This window comes from Rutilus rutilus (genome assembly GCF_951802725.1).
Source record: "Rutilus rutilus genome assembly, chromosome: 11".
In the NCBI taxonomy this organism is placed as follows: domain Eukaryota; kingdom Metazoa; phylum Chordata; class Actinopteri; order Cypriniformes; family Leuciscidae; genus Rutilus; species Rutilus rutilus.
Window position 1 is genome coordinate 32,545,933 of NC_140216.1, and position 15,422 is coordinate 32,561,354.

Below are 15,422 nucleotides of genomic sequence, written 5' to 3' on the forward strand. Positions count from 1 at the left end.
TGGCGGAAGTGAATTTGGCGGTAAGCTTTTTGTAATTTTGACCTCATTCACAGGAAGTGTAGTCGAGCGGAGTCGGACAACCCTTCGAGAGAGAAAAAAATAGAAAAAAATTTAAGGGAAAAAAATCGGTGAATCCAAGGGGTTCGGGCGGATTTGGACGAAGTTTCCGAACTGTCCCGGCCCGGAGGAGCCCTGGGGGTTGAAAGGGAATCGCCAGCACCGGTAATTAACACAGAGTTATGAGTCAATTGTGAATTATTTCTCCAAATTTGAGCAACTCACGCGGGCGCTTCTCCCCCTGTCTCGCCAGCCGGAAGTCTGCATGAAGCTGCGTCTCTCTCGCATTGGCGTCGACGTTTTTTTTTTTTTCCTCTCTTCGGTTTTTTTTTTATCCTCGAGTTTTTTTTCTTTTTTATTTTCTCAGTGAGACTAACCGAGAGATGGGATGGAGGCATAGGGACATTATTGTTTGCAAGCGGAAGTTTACATGTTGCATAGCTTTTGGATAGTGCTGCTTTCTTTGCGTGCATAACAAAAGCTGACATTTTAATGGAGGCTGGTTGAGGAAGCCCTGATATCATTAATAGATGGTTTTGTGCCTTTCCAGCTACATTTCCTTTAGATTGTTCATGCATATGTCATTAACCTTGTCCCACTAGATGGAAACATGCTAAATGAGCTGTCATTGCAGAAAAACACGCATGCAACCCTTGCAAAACGAATAAAACGCGACATTGTTCACCTCCCTTGGTTTTATTTTGGCATGTGTATGAAATGAAAGACGGTCAGATATGCACAAAAGTTGACTTGGAGGTTGACTTGTACATTTGATCTGGTTTTCCCTTACGATCATCGGTCGCACACAGATTTGGCGCAGGATCGATGCTTTTGTTTTGATGCCTATTTATAGCGCGCGCGATTCTCAATGCAAGTTCTGTATCTCTCGTGCAATTAAACAATTTGCGGTGCAGTTGCCACAGACAACAACAAATTGTGTGGTTGTTTGTTTGTAAAAAAAAAAAAAAAAAAAATCTAATATAAAAAAAGTCGAAGTGTTTACCTATTTGTTTTACAACTTTTATAAAACTGTCACTAATATAGCCCTGCTGAATTCTTCTTTTTTTTAACCAGCCTAAACTAGTTCGCTGGTCTCCCAGCTTGGTCACTGTAGTTTTTTGGCTGGTTTAAAGTTCACCATATTTTCTAAATGTATGTGATGATTTTATTGTGCATATAAACATGTTTAATGTTTAGGGCCCGAGCACCAAAGGTGTGGGAATTGCTCCATTTATTTGACCTCGTAATGTTTAACGAAAATGTCATAACTGGATTTTCCAGTGAAAACGACAGGCTTCTCTCTGGTGATGTATGCAGGACTTCTCCAATCAATTAGTTTGCTTAAACTCCGCCCCTGCAGGCTCATGTTCATCTGCCGCCTCTTTTAAATACAATGCCCACATCTCAAAATGCCCCGCCCTACATGTTTTTTTCAATAATTTGTTACACTCAGACGAATGTCACAGTATGGACTTGACTGGTTTTAGCTGGTAGACTTGTTTGCCAAAACTTTTAAACCATGAAATCATTCAAAAAGTATTTTTTAATGGAATATTGCAGTATTTTTTTTTTATAAAAGATTTATCCATGCACATAATTGTTTTAAAATTCATGTGCCTTTGTTATCTTTAATCAATCTCCCTCCCACCCACCCCAATAGAGGGTATGCATTGACGTCACTTTCCCATCGGAACACGCCCCCCTCGGCTGGACTGAGTGGCAAAAGAGCTGCTGCATGACTGGAGTTAATAGGGGGAAACTGCGAAAACTCAAATAAAACAAACAATAATCAGTTTAAACTAAACGTTGGACTTGATATAGTGTTCCTTACAACTTACCAAAGATCCAGTGATCATGGATATTGACATGCAGCCAGGAATTGTGTTTCCTGACATTATATGTGCCTGATTTCCACCCCGGGGAAATACATAAAGCAAATTTGCCTGTGAACGCTTTCTATAAATACAATATAGGTAGGTCTAAAGCCATGTGATCACTTAAATCAATGTTATATATATCGTCATATCGTCCAGCCTTAAAACTTTTACGTTTTTTGTCAGTGTTTATTTAAAAACGTCCAATTATGCAGAATATACAATGGTAATTATTTAATTGATGAGTTGTCAATACAATATATAACAATACAATATATAGGGTATGGTTTTACCCCTAAATTCAGCATATTGACACAGAATGATAACTGCAAATCCATCTTTTGCTGCCTGGAGTCCAGTTGTTTCTATGAATTGCAGCGATCCATTTGCTTCTCTGTTCTGTAGCTTTCGGCAGTCAGTAAAAATATACCTCAGATTTCTTGTCAAATCTAGTTGTACAGTCAATCTCAAAGCTCTTTCCAGTTTTAGATGTGTTTTTCGCGGCATTCACGCTGAAAACAAATGCTGCCGTTCAATCTTTTTGCCACTTAAGCGCAGTCACCCTGGCCGACGGTGACGTCACGCGCATACCCTCTATATCAGCGACATCTCGGCTGCATCCGAAATCACATACTTCTCTACTATAGTAGGCAAAACAACTGTATGTGTCAAAAGAAGTATGTCTGAAATCAGGGTACTCATAAAAGAGTAGACAAAAAGTACCCGGATGACCTACTACTTCCGAGATTCTGAAGTGTGCATATGATGAACGCTTTACTGTCCCAGAAGGCCATGGGAGAGGATTTGTAAATGGCAGTGAAGCAACCTAACTGACTGTATGTAGTATGTCAAGGTTACATTCATACTATATAGAACATACTTTTTTAGCGGTAATTACTTATTCAAAATAAGTACCTATTCAAGAAGAGAGTATGCGATTTCGGATGCAGTCCTCTTCTCTGATGACGGTGTTTGGTGTAGGGGCGGGACAACCTGTCACTCAAATGACATCACAGCAACAGCAAACCACAACCATCCAAACATCAAATCAATTCCCCATGTATTAAACCAAGTCCCGTCCTACATTTTTTCTTGCTTGAGAAGACGTTTCACTCTGATATACATCACAATAGAGAAGAAAAGACTTGCGCAAATTCTGTTTCATGCCAACTTTAAACCAGCTGAGCACCAGCAACTGAGAGACCAACAAACCATCTTTGGCTGGTTGGCTGGTTGCCTGGTTCAAGCTGTTTTTCCTGCAGGGAGGTAATATGCAGGCTGAGTGGGCATGCATGCCTTTTTATGTTATTAATTTGTGTCAGTTATGTTTTACACATTGGGTTGTGCATGTATTGTGATTCCTAACCCAACACGCCTCTTTGCCATCCACCGGAAAGATGCTTCTTTATCCTTTGCCTAAAAATAAATAAAGTCAAGAGAGTAAAAATGCATGACATTTGACAGATGTTTCAAAGAAATTAAGGAAATAAATGTAATGCAAGGTACTTGGGTGCCAAAATGAATAAGTCTCGTCCAAGTTAAGTGAATAAATCTTCAGGCCACACGAGAAACATAAGGGCGAGGTGTCATTTCAGAACTGTTGCCAAAGGCAGAGTGGGTGTTTTACAAGTTATGTTGCTTTTCAATTGCAGAAATAATGGAAGATTCCCATTTCAACTCATCATACTTTTGGTCTCCCGTACCAACAGTACAAGGACAGGTAGACACCTTATTATTGGACTCTCTTGTACAGTACATCGTTGTGTCTTTAACAGACACGCCATGCTTATTGAGCACAATTTAGTAAATCAAAAAAACAAAACAAGCATACCAGTCCGGGATGGCTAACACCAGCCTCGCACTGATCCATGTGAAAGTTACACACTGGAAGCCCAGCACAAGCATTGAGAAAAAGTAACCCTTCCCTCGCTGCTCTCTCCTTTTTCCCCTTCATCCTTCATCTGTGTTATCTCTCAATCCATCGTCCTTTTCTCTTTCCTCCTTTCCTTTTTTCCCTTGTTTTTTCCCATTCGTTCCCCCCTGCGATTTTAGATTGAGAACGCCATGTTCCTGAACAAGATGAAAGAGCAGCTGGGACCGGACAAGGGCGCTTCTTTCCCGCACTCGTCCGCGGCGCACTACCCTACGGCGGTGCTGACGGTGCCAGGCTCGGTCGCCATGGACACGGGAGCCATCGGGAGGGTGCCGAAACAGGAGGGTGGTGGAGGAGGAGGAGGAGGAGGAGCCGGGACAGCAGGGCCGCAAATGACTGCCGTTGGAGCACACCTGCACCCACCTCACACGTCCCAGAACATCACAGTGGTGCCCGTACCAACTACTGGCATCATGACTGCAGGTGGGTGTTCAAAGTTATCTCAAAGTGAAGAGATATTAACTAAAAGTTACAGAAATTTGGTCAAAATCATGTGTTTCCCTTCTGTCTCTCAGCGGGGTTAGTGATCACGACTCCTCAGGGCGCACTGGTCACTCCTCCTGCTTCCTCTCAGTCTTTTGTTTCTGGACCACAAACAACTACCATGATTGTGTCCGCTCTGCACCCAACAAACACAGGTAAACAATTTAACTGACCATTCAGACCCTTCCATCATAAATTCATAGTGGTAAAACCAAAAGTATAAGGTTAGAAATAAGATTGTTATTATGTATAGAATATGAATTATGCATAGAACTTCAATAAATAGTATTAAACTTGCATTTATTCATTGTAACATACATAATTAATGTTTTTTTGTATGTATACTGTATAAACACACACACACACACACGTGTACGGTATATATATATATAGATAGTAAAAAAAGAAAAAAAAAGTGTTTCTAATACAGCTGCTGAGGGAGTGATAGTAAATTTAACATCTTTCTGTCTGACTGCCATGATCCGTCTCTCGATATCATTTTCATCTATTGGAAAGTCAATAGTGGATTTTTTTTCTTTCACCTTTGGAGGAAATGTTAATGCTAAAATTATATTTGCTGTGGTCTCCTTAGATACCTCTATAGACATTTACCGTGCTATAGTTCATTTAAACCCAGAAATGTCCATTGTTCATTCGTATACCCTTGTTGAGCTTCGTGATTTCATATGTTTGCATAGAAGTCGATGGAATTGATGTGCAGGTCTAAAATTAAATTAAGATCTTAAAAATTTTATTAAAAAGTGTTAAAGGTGCAATAGGTGATTCTCTACTGAATTTTTTTTTGTTATAATTGTTAATAGCCTCCTCGTATCCTGATAGCAATCACTATGTTAAATGGTCTAAATGTATTATATATACATATCGTCTGTGGAAGGCTTAGGACCATAAAATGTTCAACTAATTATTATTTTCTGTCCGAATGAAATAATACAGCGACCTAACTGCCTGTCAACGTATGTTTTTTACATTCCCTCGCGCTCCTTTTCGCACAGACATCATACGTCATCAGCACGTATCATGCTATGCAGAGTTTATACAGACAGACCTCAGTCACGGAGCACCGCAAATAAACAGCAGTTCCTAACAAATCAAAACAATGAGCTTATGCTGCGTTCACTCCATAACTACTGTAATTAAGAGATGGCAACCCGTGTCGTTCTAACCTGAGCTGTTCCTCAGACTCAGAATTATGCTTCGAGACATGAGGTAGTTTAACGCCGTCTCTCGTGACACTTTGCACTTGCAGAGAGCTGTGTGCAATCATGTGTTTTCGAGGAGGTGTGGCTTTGGACGGCGATTTGCAGGGAGGGTGGGATCGTATGCTTTCAATGCTAGCAGGCTAACGTTAGCATTTCCCAGATCACCTACTGCACCTTTAAATTGGAAGTGCTGAACCTGCTGATACCCTATCATTTTTGTTTTTTATTTCACTTTCACGGTCTAAAACACTAGACACACACACAGATATGCTTGCTTACGCAGCCATCTCAGAGCCAAAGAAGCTGTAGGAAGTGAAAGTGATAGTGACTGTGGGAGGTAGTGAGAAGGGATGGATGATGGATGGAGAGAGGGAGGGACAGGGAGCTCTATATGTTGAGTATGTTCTGCTTTTTCCTGTCAGAGGCTGTCCGGTCTCCTTCCCTCTATTTCCACAGCCACTGTAAGTATAATAGCACATGTACATCTCTACCAGAAACCTGCAATGACACTCACTCACACATCACTAAAGCAGTTATTGCAATGAAATGACATTTTATTTACCCTGTGTATTCATTTAGTGGTTTTAAAGGGATAGCTCACCCAAAACAGAAAATTCAGTCATCATTTACTCAACCGAAAGTTGTTCCAGACCTGTATGAGTTTCTTTGGGTGAGTAAATGATGACATACTTTTAATTTGGGTGAACTATCCCTTTAATACATGGATTAGCAATGTGATGGCTATTGACTAATAGTATTTACATAACCTGTCAGCAACCACCTTTTGCTGTGATAAGATTTCAGTTAAATTGATAAATTCATATAAGACCAACATTATTTCATATAATACAGTCATTTAGCTTTAAAATTTGGGTCAGAAATCTTTGTACTCAGGCATAATAAGATCATTGGTTTAGGAAACCACAATGTTTTGCCAAGGTAGACCTTTAAAAGTTGGGGCATTACAACGTTGCATAAGGTTTTTAGCACACATTTAGGTCAGTTTTATTGAAATTTATCTGAAAGGTTTACTAAATAATTGACTTAATGTTTGTAGGACATTTTGTTGAAAAGTGCAGTAAAGAGTTTCTGTCACAAGTTTAAAACTCCTCATTGGCTTTATCTTCTGAATGTAGTTGCAGGAAGAAATCATGCACATTATGTTTTATAATCAATATTACATTACTCTTGTTTTTTTGCCCTCCTGACATGAACAGACAAGAAAGAGGATGGCAGTATCCCACCTGCTGTAGTCATGCCAGTTCCTGCGAAGCGGGGGAGAAAGAAGAAGTCCATGATGCAAAGGGCAGGTCCCGTTTCAGCCCACACACTCGCCACAGGAAATGATGCGCTGATTCTTGCGCACCTGGCCGCTGGGGGACAGGTGAGGTGTTGCTGAGGTGTCATAATTTTACCTTTATATAAAGAAGTTCTTGTTTATAATAAGTTAGTCAACTATGAAAAGGGGTCAAATTCTTATTTTAAAAACATTAAAATTGTGAGAAATAGACAAGTTTGTTATTGTGGTGTTGTTATTTGTTTAAAAGACTCTCAAAACACGCTTCTCTACTAAAGGTAGGGGTAAGTAAATAAAAGTTTACTTATGTTAAGCTGCTCACTGTATTACAGCACAACACAAGTGACCCGTATGACCTCTCCAACGATGAGGATGATCATCAAAGCAAAGATGGAAACAAGTCCTATAGGTACCTATTATTGGTTATGGAATATCTTAATTTAAACATTTAAATATTTGCTATTATCTTTTTTTTTTTTTTTTTTTTTTACTCTATTATCTGATTTGATTGGTTTTAGTGTGTATTTAGAAGACTATAAAAAAAATCATAGTACTTTTAACAGTAAAAGACTAAAATGCAACTGTGAAAGCGTTTAACAGTAAGTTTCTTTGGTCTGTACGGTCACACCAACACTGTTTGCATGTCTATTAGAACTTTTATTTGAACTTTATTCTAATAAGTTTAATTTCATGACATTTTGACCGGGAAAATTGTTGTTTTCATTAAGAAAGCATCTATATATCTAGATGATAAATGTAATGCATTATTTAGAATTTATGAGATGTATTGTGATACATTTTTGTCACTGATTCAGTATTTCAAGTAAAAACTTCACTAAAGGTCTTGAAAGTGTTGTTGTGGAAATTCTCAATACAAATGCAGCCTACTTAATACAAAACTAATCTGACTTCGCCACGGACAATTCGGACAACCTCCGGTTGTCAATATAGTATAATATTAACTACAGTACTCGGGGTAATTCCCATCCCCAATAAAATACAATATAATACTATAGTATTTCAGGTTAATTCCCTTCCCAAATACATACAATACAATACAATACTTTGAGGTAATTCCCCTCCTGAAGTATGGTTAATGGTGTCCCATTAAGAAGCTTCTATCACTTTCTAATGCAATTTGGATTTCTAATGCAAACGCACTGCTGATTTTTCTCTGTAGGTGCCGGATGTGTGCGGTGACGTTCTTCAGCAAATCAGACATGCAGATTCATGCCAAGTCACACACAGAGGCGAAGCCGCACAAGTGTCCTCACTGCTCTAAATCGTTTGCCAACTCCAGCTATCTGGCGCAGCACATCCGCATCCACAGCGGCGCCAAACCTTACACCTGCTCCTACTGCCAGAAAACCTTCAGACAGCTCAGCCACCTACAGCAACATACACGGTATATGTGTGTGTGTGTGTGTGTGTGTGTGTGTGTACCTAGCTAAAGTATGTACTACTACACCTCCTACAGAATGGACCCACGTCTAGCCAGGGCATTGTTTAGTTGACCTAGTTGTGCTTTTGATTAGGATAAGCATGTTTATCTTTATCTTTTTCCATTCTCTCTTTCTCTTTATACCTCCCTGCCCTTTCCTACCCTGATGCTGTGACATTTGAGCTTGCGCACACTTCTAATTTAAACAGGACAATATATTCTCTGAAGACTGAAGCAGGTCTCATGCTAATATCATCGCTCATCTGCTTGTCTTATTTTACACCACGATGACTAACTTTCTTTTGTTTCATTTTCTTCATTTGGTACACTTTAAGTTTGTCAGTGTCCTGTTGCCATTTATACTGACATTGTATTCTTCATTATGCACTTTCACAAAGTTTTTATTTATTTAATTTTTTTTAATTCACGTCATATATAAAAAAAACACGTGACTTACATGCAAGATAACATACGACAGCGTTTATTGCGTTTTGTTTGTGCGCTCTGAGACGCAAGTAATTTCTGATGGAGAAAACAGTGGCTTACCCAATTGCAGCAACTTCCATTTTTACAGATACTTTTGTGCCAATTTACCAGAAATTGAGTTTTTTTCTCTTGAACACATGGGATGGAAACGGTGCTTTATTCACAAATGTTTTATGGAATATTCCAATTTTGCGCATAAGTTAAATTCACAACTTTGGATGTAAACATAGCTAATGAAGTCGGCCTTTGAGAAGACTCACTCCGATGGCGTGGACGTAGAAGTTAAGTTAAACATGCTGTGCAGTAAGCGCTACACTTATTTAGCTTCCACAGTCGGCATTTACACTTAGAAATTAGCCTAATATTAGTGCACATTTATCCAGGTTAATGTTAAAGGGATTGGTCACCCAAAAATGAAAATTCTGTCATAATTTACTCACCCTCAAGTTGTTCCAAACCTGTATGAATTTCTTTTATCTGCTGAACACAAAGAAAGATATTTTACTATTGAAGTCTATGGTGCCCAATAACTTGAACCAACTTGTTGGTTCTTCAATAAATCTTCTTTTGTGTTCAGCACAACAAAGAAATTTATACAGGTTTGGAACAACGTGAGAGTGAGTGAGAGAGAGAATTTTTGTGTCAACTATCCCTTTAACGTTAGAGCGAGTGGCCATGTGAAGTTGCTAATGTTATATGTTTTGAATGATGAAGTCATGTTTGAGGTCACACATCACCTTTTTGTGTTCATTCTTTACCATATTACGGCATGGACCAGCCGTGTTTATGATCTGTCACTGCGTGACTAGGCCAGTTCCTGTGGAGTTTTTTTTTTCCTTGACTGACTGATTGACTAATTAAAATTTAATAGACCAAGCCTCTTCTCGCAGACTAACGCTTAGTCGACTATTGGGGGCAGCCTTAATAATTTTTTACTTTAGTCCCTTTAGTGTGTAAAAACTAATTGGAACCATATTGACAGTAAATACACTTAAATGGGCGCCTAGCTGGCCTGAAGAATATAAAGCGTCAGTTAGTCTTTGTTTGCTTCTGTATTACTTTCTACATTATTTGGCTTGTCATGTCCTTTTCCTCTCATTTCCATGTCATTTTTATGCTATTAACAAGAATGAGTCTTTAATTGAATTTCATCTCACTTTATCTTCATCATATCTGTTTCATCTGCATCATTCTGCTGTGGTTTAAAGGCTCTGGGGTGGTTTTATATAAACCTATAGTTAGGGAGGGGGAAAGGATGCTGGTGAGAGAGAGAATGAGAGAGAGAGAGGATAAGATGAAGTGCCTTGTGTTTTTGTGTGCTGCGTTTCGTAACCCAGACACCACAAAGAGCACCGTCACATTGCTAAAAGCATGAAACCTACAGCAAATCTTTATGATACAGTCATGATTTGATCCACATAGGGGTCATTTATTGATTTATTGGTGAATCTCTCTCTGTTTTTTTTCTCTCTTTTCATCCCCTTCCCTTCATCCCTTGTTAGAAACCACACAGAGGGCAAACCGCACAAGTGTCCTCACTGCTCCAAATCGTTTGCCAACTCCAGCTACCTGTCCCAGCACATCCGCATCCACAGCGGCGCCAAACCCTACACCTGCTCCTACTGCCAGAAAACCTTCAGACAGCTCAGTCACTTACAGCAGCATAACAGGTAACAGACAGGGAGAGAGAAGCAGTACTGGACTATATACAGCTCCTCGCATCCTTTTCCTCTTTCCTTACTCCTCTGTTGTCTGTCATCTGTCATGCTGTAGTTTTGAGGATTGTGTAGTCTAGACACTCCAGAATGTATTCATGTGATCTTGAAATTTAGATACTAGATTTCTAATTAAATGCTTCTGTTTTTTGTTGTTGTTGAAGGATTCACACTGGTGATCGGCCGTACAAGTGTGTCCATCCCGGCTGTGAGAAAGCTTTCACCCAACTATCCAACCTCCAGGTAACCATCTCCACCTGATTTATAGATTTCTGCTGAAGTGACTGAAATCCTGGACCTGTGGTGTATCTGATCAGCATAAACTGACACTAGGGTTGTGAACAGAGTTTGTTTTTAATAAGATACTTGTACCAAATGATTTTTCATGAGCTTTGGTTCCACTGCGGACTGAACACTGTACTAAAGTACACTGAAAATTACTATTCAAGAAGTCCATATGCATATGAAAGCCCACTTCAGTTCCAAAATTATTGACTCTTCGGTTCGTTTTAGTGAATCAAAAACACTTATGAATACGTATGAGTGGTTATTGCATTATCTGACTCATTTACTGAACCATAAATCAACTATTTTGTCACTTGAGACCTAAATCAGTTTAGTAACTGGTTTATATGTGTGTAAATACACATTTTTCTTTCTGTGTGATGCAAAGCTGAGTTTTCAGCATCATTACTCCAGTCCTCAGTGTCACATGATCCTTCATAAGTCATTCTTATATGCTGATTTGGTGCTCAATAAATATTTATTATTATTATCAGTTGAAAACAGGTGTGCTGCTTAATATTTTTGAGGAAACTGATGCATTTTTTCAGGATTATTTGAAAATAGAAAGTTCAAAAGAACAGCTTTTATTTGAAATGACTTTAAATGCTTTAAATGACTTTAATTAGACTTAACTGTCACTTTTGATCAGTTGAATGTGTCCTTGCTGAATAAAATAATTAATTTCTTTAAAAAAAAAAAACGTACTGACCCAAAACTTTTGAACTGTGGTGTAGTTGGGTCCAAATATTGGATTTTATTTATGTCATTAAAAGGTTTTTTAAAGTGTGCCTTTTGCAAGAATTGGATTTGAATTCTTTTCTGATTTATCAAATCTGAAATTCTCTTAATTTGGCAACAGAGGGCAGTAAATGCATTACATTGGGATTGCACTCATTATGATTTCCGTCCCTAACTAACACTAAACTTACATAAATAATTTCCAAATACAATTGTGTATGTATTTTTTATTAATTCAGACTGTTTTTTCAGTCTCATCGAAGACAGCACAACAAGGACAAGCCATACAAATGTCACAACTGTAACCGCGGTTATACAGATGCGACCAGCTTGGAGGTTCACTTGTCTACACATACGGTGAAACACGCCAAACTCTACTCCTGTGGCCTCTGCAACCGCGCATACACATCTGTAAGATCTCTCCCACAATGCCTGAATCCTTTATTGACTGTCTTATCATTCTTCAGTTTTATTCTCCTACAATTATAGATAGGAGTTAGTCAGAGATGTTTGAGTTCGATGCATTTTTCTATTTTTTTCTTACTTTTCTAGGAGACGTACCTGATGAAACACATGCGGAAACACAACCCAGACCCTCTGACAGTGGCGGCTGCAGTGGCTGCCCAGCAAGCCCAGCAGGGCCAGAACCCGGCTCAGCCCTCGGGTGGAGGAACCGGCAGGGGTCGCGGGCGAGGAAGGGGCGGCGGAGCTGCGGGAGCCAGAGCGGGACCAGCGGCTCAAGCCCAGAACCAGCCCAATCCCAACCCGCCAACCAGTTACTCTGTTACGGAGGGAATGCCCTGCCCTTTCGACCTGCACCAGTACAAGACCGTGTCGGCTGGAGAGATCCAGTACAAGCCTGTCAGCGTGGCCGACCTGACGGCCCACAAAGACCTCTGCCTCACCGTCTCCACCTCTGCCATCCAGGTGGAGCACATGAACTCGTAGAGCAACTCGAGGAGGATGAGAGCGAGGAGGTGGGGCGAGGAGAAATGGACCATGAGTTGGGAAGGAAATAAAAACACTGCCTTGGGACAGAGGAGGATTTCCAAATTCAGACTGGTAGGACGAGGGGAGGGAAGGATGGCAGATGGAGGAGAAACGAAGAGATGAAGGAGGAGCTAATTAACTCTTTGAGTTGTCTTTCTTTAGACTTGCTTTGCAGTGTCACAAAAAAGGCCTTAAGCTGTCATGATGACTATTTTCAGTTAGCAACTATTTCAATATATTCAATACTCAACCCCTTTTGCCACTATAAAGTGCAACAGTCGGCTTCTGGAAGTAAAAATCCCATTCATTTTCTCCATAGGGTAATTGATTTTTTAACAATATCTTAGGGTGTGTTCACACTTGGCATGTTTGGTTCGATTAAAACGAACCCTGGTGCGATTGCTCTGTTAGTGCGGTTCATTTGAATAAGTGTGAACGCTGCCATCTGAACCCCTAGTGTGCATCAAACAAGCGGACTGAGACCGCTGATAAGATGTGTCTCGATACGCTTCCAAACAAGCTCTTGTGTGGTTTGAATGAAATACTAATGCAACACGGACCAAAGACATGTAAACGAACCAAAAACAGGACATGATGTCACAAGATTCAACCCTAAAAAGGACAGAATGCTCAAGCATACCTGTTTTTTTTCTGGTCATAGTCGAGATGTAGCCCATCACAGTTCGGTACAGGCGTCAGAACCGTGTCTCCTCGCAGCAGATCTTCATTTGTTTTGACTCGTTTACACATTTTATAAGCTCTTCACGAGTTCTCAGCTGGTCAAAACACCATCATATGTAGTCTACGCACATACAGCGAGCGCATTTAGCCCAGAACACAGCATTGTTTTGAATGTTCGGTAAGTTCCGTCTCAAAATATACATCATAAAAGCTGACCAATCAGGTTGTGAACGTATCCCTATGCCTTTGGGTTTGGCATCTTTAGGTTCGGTGATAAAAATGCCAATGTGAACGCTAAGAAGACAGGACTAACATTTTTTTTTCTTCTTGGTCCGGACCAAACCATCCAAGCGAACTGAACTGCAAGTGTGAACACACCCTTATAGACATTCAAAACAGACCAGATGTGCTTCTGTTGAAGCCATCAATTAAATAAGCATGTTTAATAGTGGAATTCCTGATGAAAAACTACATTAGCCATGATTCTGCAAAGACATCTTCAATAAGCTAATCTCAACAAGCTAATTGCACCAAGCACTAGAACCTTTGTGTTTTTGTCCGACTTTCAAATACTTTTTTTCTTCAAAATCAAAGTTTTTAATGATGATGCACCCTACAGCTAGTTGGTTTGGTTCATGGTTTATAACTTTAATGAAAACATATATTTTTAAATCCCTATGGGAAAAATACTTCAGAACACCAAGGCCATTGAAAAAGTTACTCCGCAAGAACCATGGGTTATCAAAAGAAATGAAATAGGGATCTGTGAACCTCTCAAAGAGTTTCCAATGATTTAAGAGCCAAAGATTGACATAACTGACTTCAAAACCTTCCTATAAACACATCATGGTCTTACACCTAATTTTGAGAACATATTTTCATAAGTAATTTCGTTTGGCTTCTTTATACCACCGCGAGCTAGTTTGATTTTATGGTCTACATAAATTAAATTGATAGTGTCAGTTCGTACATATGTTTTCAAAGGATTCCATTTCAGAGAATAAAGCACTTTGTTAGTGGAAAAGGGATAATTGAGCAAATTTATTTTATGTTGGTGATCAAATTTGTCACATTTTTTCCATCACTACCTAGATGAACACAAACCTAAAACAAAATGAATTTGCTTCAGGGATTGTGCGAGTATGAATAAAAACACTCCGATACACATCATGATCGCAACTTCATGAGTTAGCAGTTAACAAAGACAACCATATGCTTTTATCAAGCTGTGAAAACCAGCAAGTTTACTTTTTTCTAATTTCTAAATGTTACAAATGCTGGTAAACAAAATGGACAAAAACCAAAGGATCCGATAAATGGATTGTACAGAACTGCATCTAGTTTACAGTAAATATTTTGCAGGAAGATGCACACACACCTGCGGCATTTAAACAGGTCAATACCAATGGTTCACCCAATAATTCAATTTAATTTATTGTCCCTTATGTTGTTCCAAATCCGTATGACTTTGTAAGCACTTCTGGAGTGTTAATGCCTTTTATGACACTGCTTTGCAGGCCTGCTGATTGACATGTCAAGTAAACGTGCAACTGGTTTGTCACTGCCAGCTGAGACCTGTTGGAAAGAGGAGGCCAAGACTGCACTAAAGGGACAGAAGCTAATGGTTTATGGGAGATGGCACTTAAATGAACTTTTTTTAATTCATAGTTTCTGTTTTCGTCGTTACATTTTAGCCATTTTATCATATGTATTTTTCTATTGTCCTTGTGTATGTATGTTTGTATGTGTTTGAGTGTGAAGGGTTGGTTGAAAGCATGTAAGAGAACATTTTTAAGAAGGAGATGAATGTGTGAAAACATCTATAAAGTTGTCAGATTTCTTTTTTTTAAAACCTTAAGTTTAGTCATTTTATATTTTCTTGACCTTCCTTACAAAGAGTTTTTGTTTTTTGTTTTTCAGAAAGGAAGGAAAGGGGAAAAAATATTGTGCAGACAACAATTTGGTTACCAGGTACTATTTAGTAGTGTTTTTTTAAAAACCTTTAATACTAGTTATTATTATATTACCTGTTATTTTTTATGCAATTATTACTATCATCATCATTATCCATTGGGAGTTACTCTCTGTGTGTGTGTATATATATATAGAGATGACGTGTTCATTCTAAAAGGGAAGGATTGTCTTTCTGGTCCAGCTGAAATATGATTTTTAAAAAATGTATTAAAGGCAACATTAGAGATCAGAGTACGGGATGTTAACAT

At 39.0% G+C, this 15,422-nt stretch overlaps 1 protein-coding gene across 3 annotated transcripts; it reads left to right on the forward strand.

Annotated features, from left to right (window-relative positions):
* The first annotated feature begins 81 nt into the window (after nucleotides 1-81).
* On the forward strand, nucleotides 82-15,042 carry znf384a (zinc finger protein 384 a). Of its 3 annotated transcripts, XM_084424163.1 has the most exons (12): nucleotides 82-222; nucleotides 3,584-3,651; nucleotides 3,984-4,287; nucleotides 4,380-4,502; nucleotides 5,990-6,028; nucleotides 6,785-6,951; nucleotides 7,197-7,273; nucleotides 8,045-8,269; nucleotides 10,294-10,461; nucleotides 10,671-10,749; nucleotides 11,782-11,940; nucleotides 12,082-15,042. In XM_084424163.1, the coding sequence occupies exons 2-12, from the start codon at nucleotides 3,589-3,591 to the stop codon at nucleotides 12,475-12,477; spliced, it is 1,800 nt and encodes a 599-aa protein (XP_084280289.1). In that variant the 5' UTR covers nucleotides 82-222; nucleotides 3,584-3,588; the 3' UTR covers nucleotides 12,478-15,042. The 3 variants fall into 3 exon arrangements, with proteins under 3 accessions (XP_084280289.1, XP_084280291.1, XP_084280290.1); XM_084424165.1 differs by lacking the exon at nucleotides 10,294-10,461; XM_084424164.1 differs by lacking the exon at nucleotides 5,990-6,028.
* The last annotated feature ends 380 nt before the right edge of the window (nucleotides 15,043-15,422 follow it).

Excerpts from the sequence above, each read along its gene's own strand:
- znf384a (XM_084424163.1), top strand. The coding sequence starts at position 3,589 with ATGGAAGATTCCCATTTCAACTCATCATACTTTTGGTCTCCCGTACCA. Across the intron at positions 3,652-3,983 it reads TACCAACAGTACAAGGACAG|ATTGAGAACGCCATGTTCCT; the intron begins GTAGACACCTTA and ends CTGCGATTTTAG. Across the intron at positions 4,288-4,379 it reads TACTGGCATCATGACTGCAG|CGGGGTTAGTGATCACGACT; the intron begins GTGGGTGTTCAA and ends TCTGTCTCTCAG.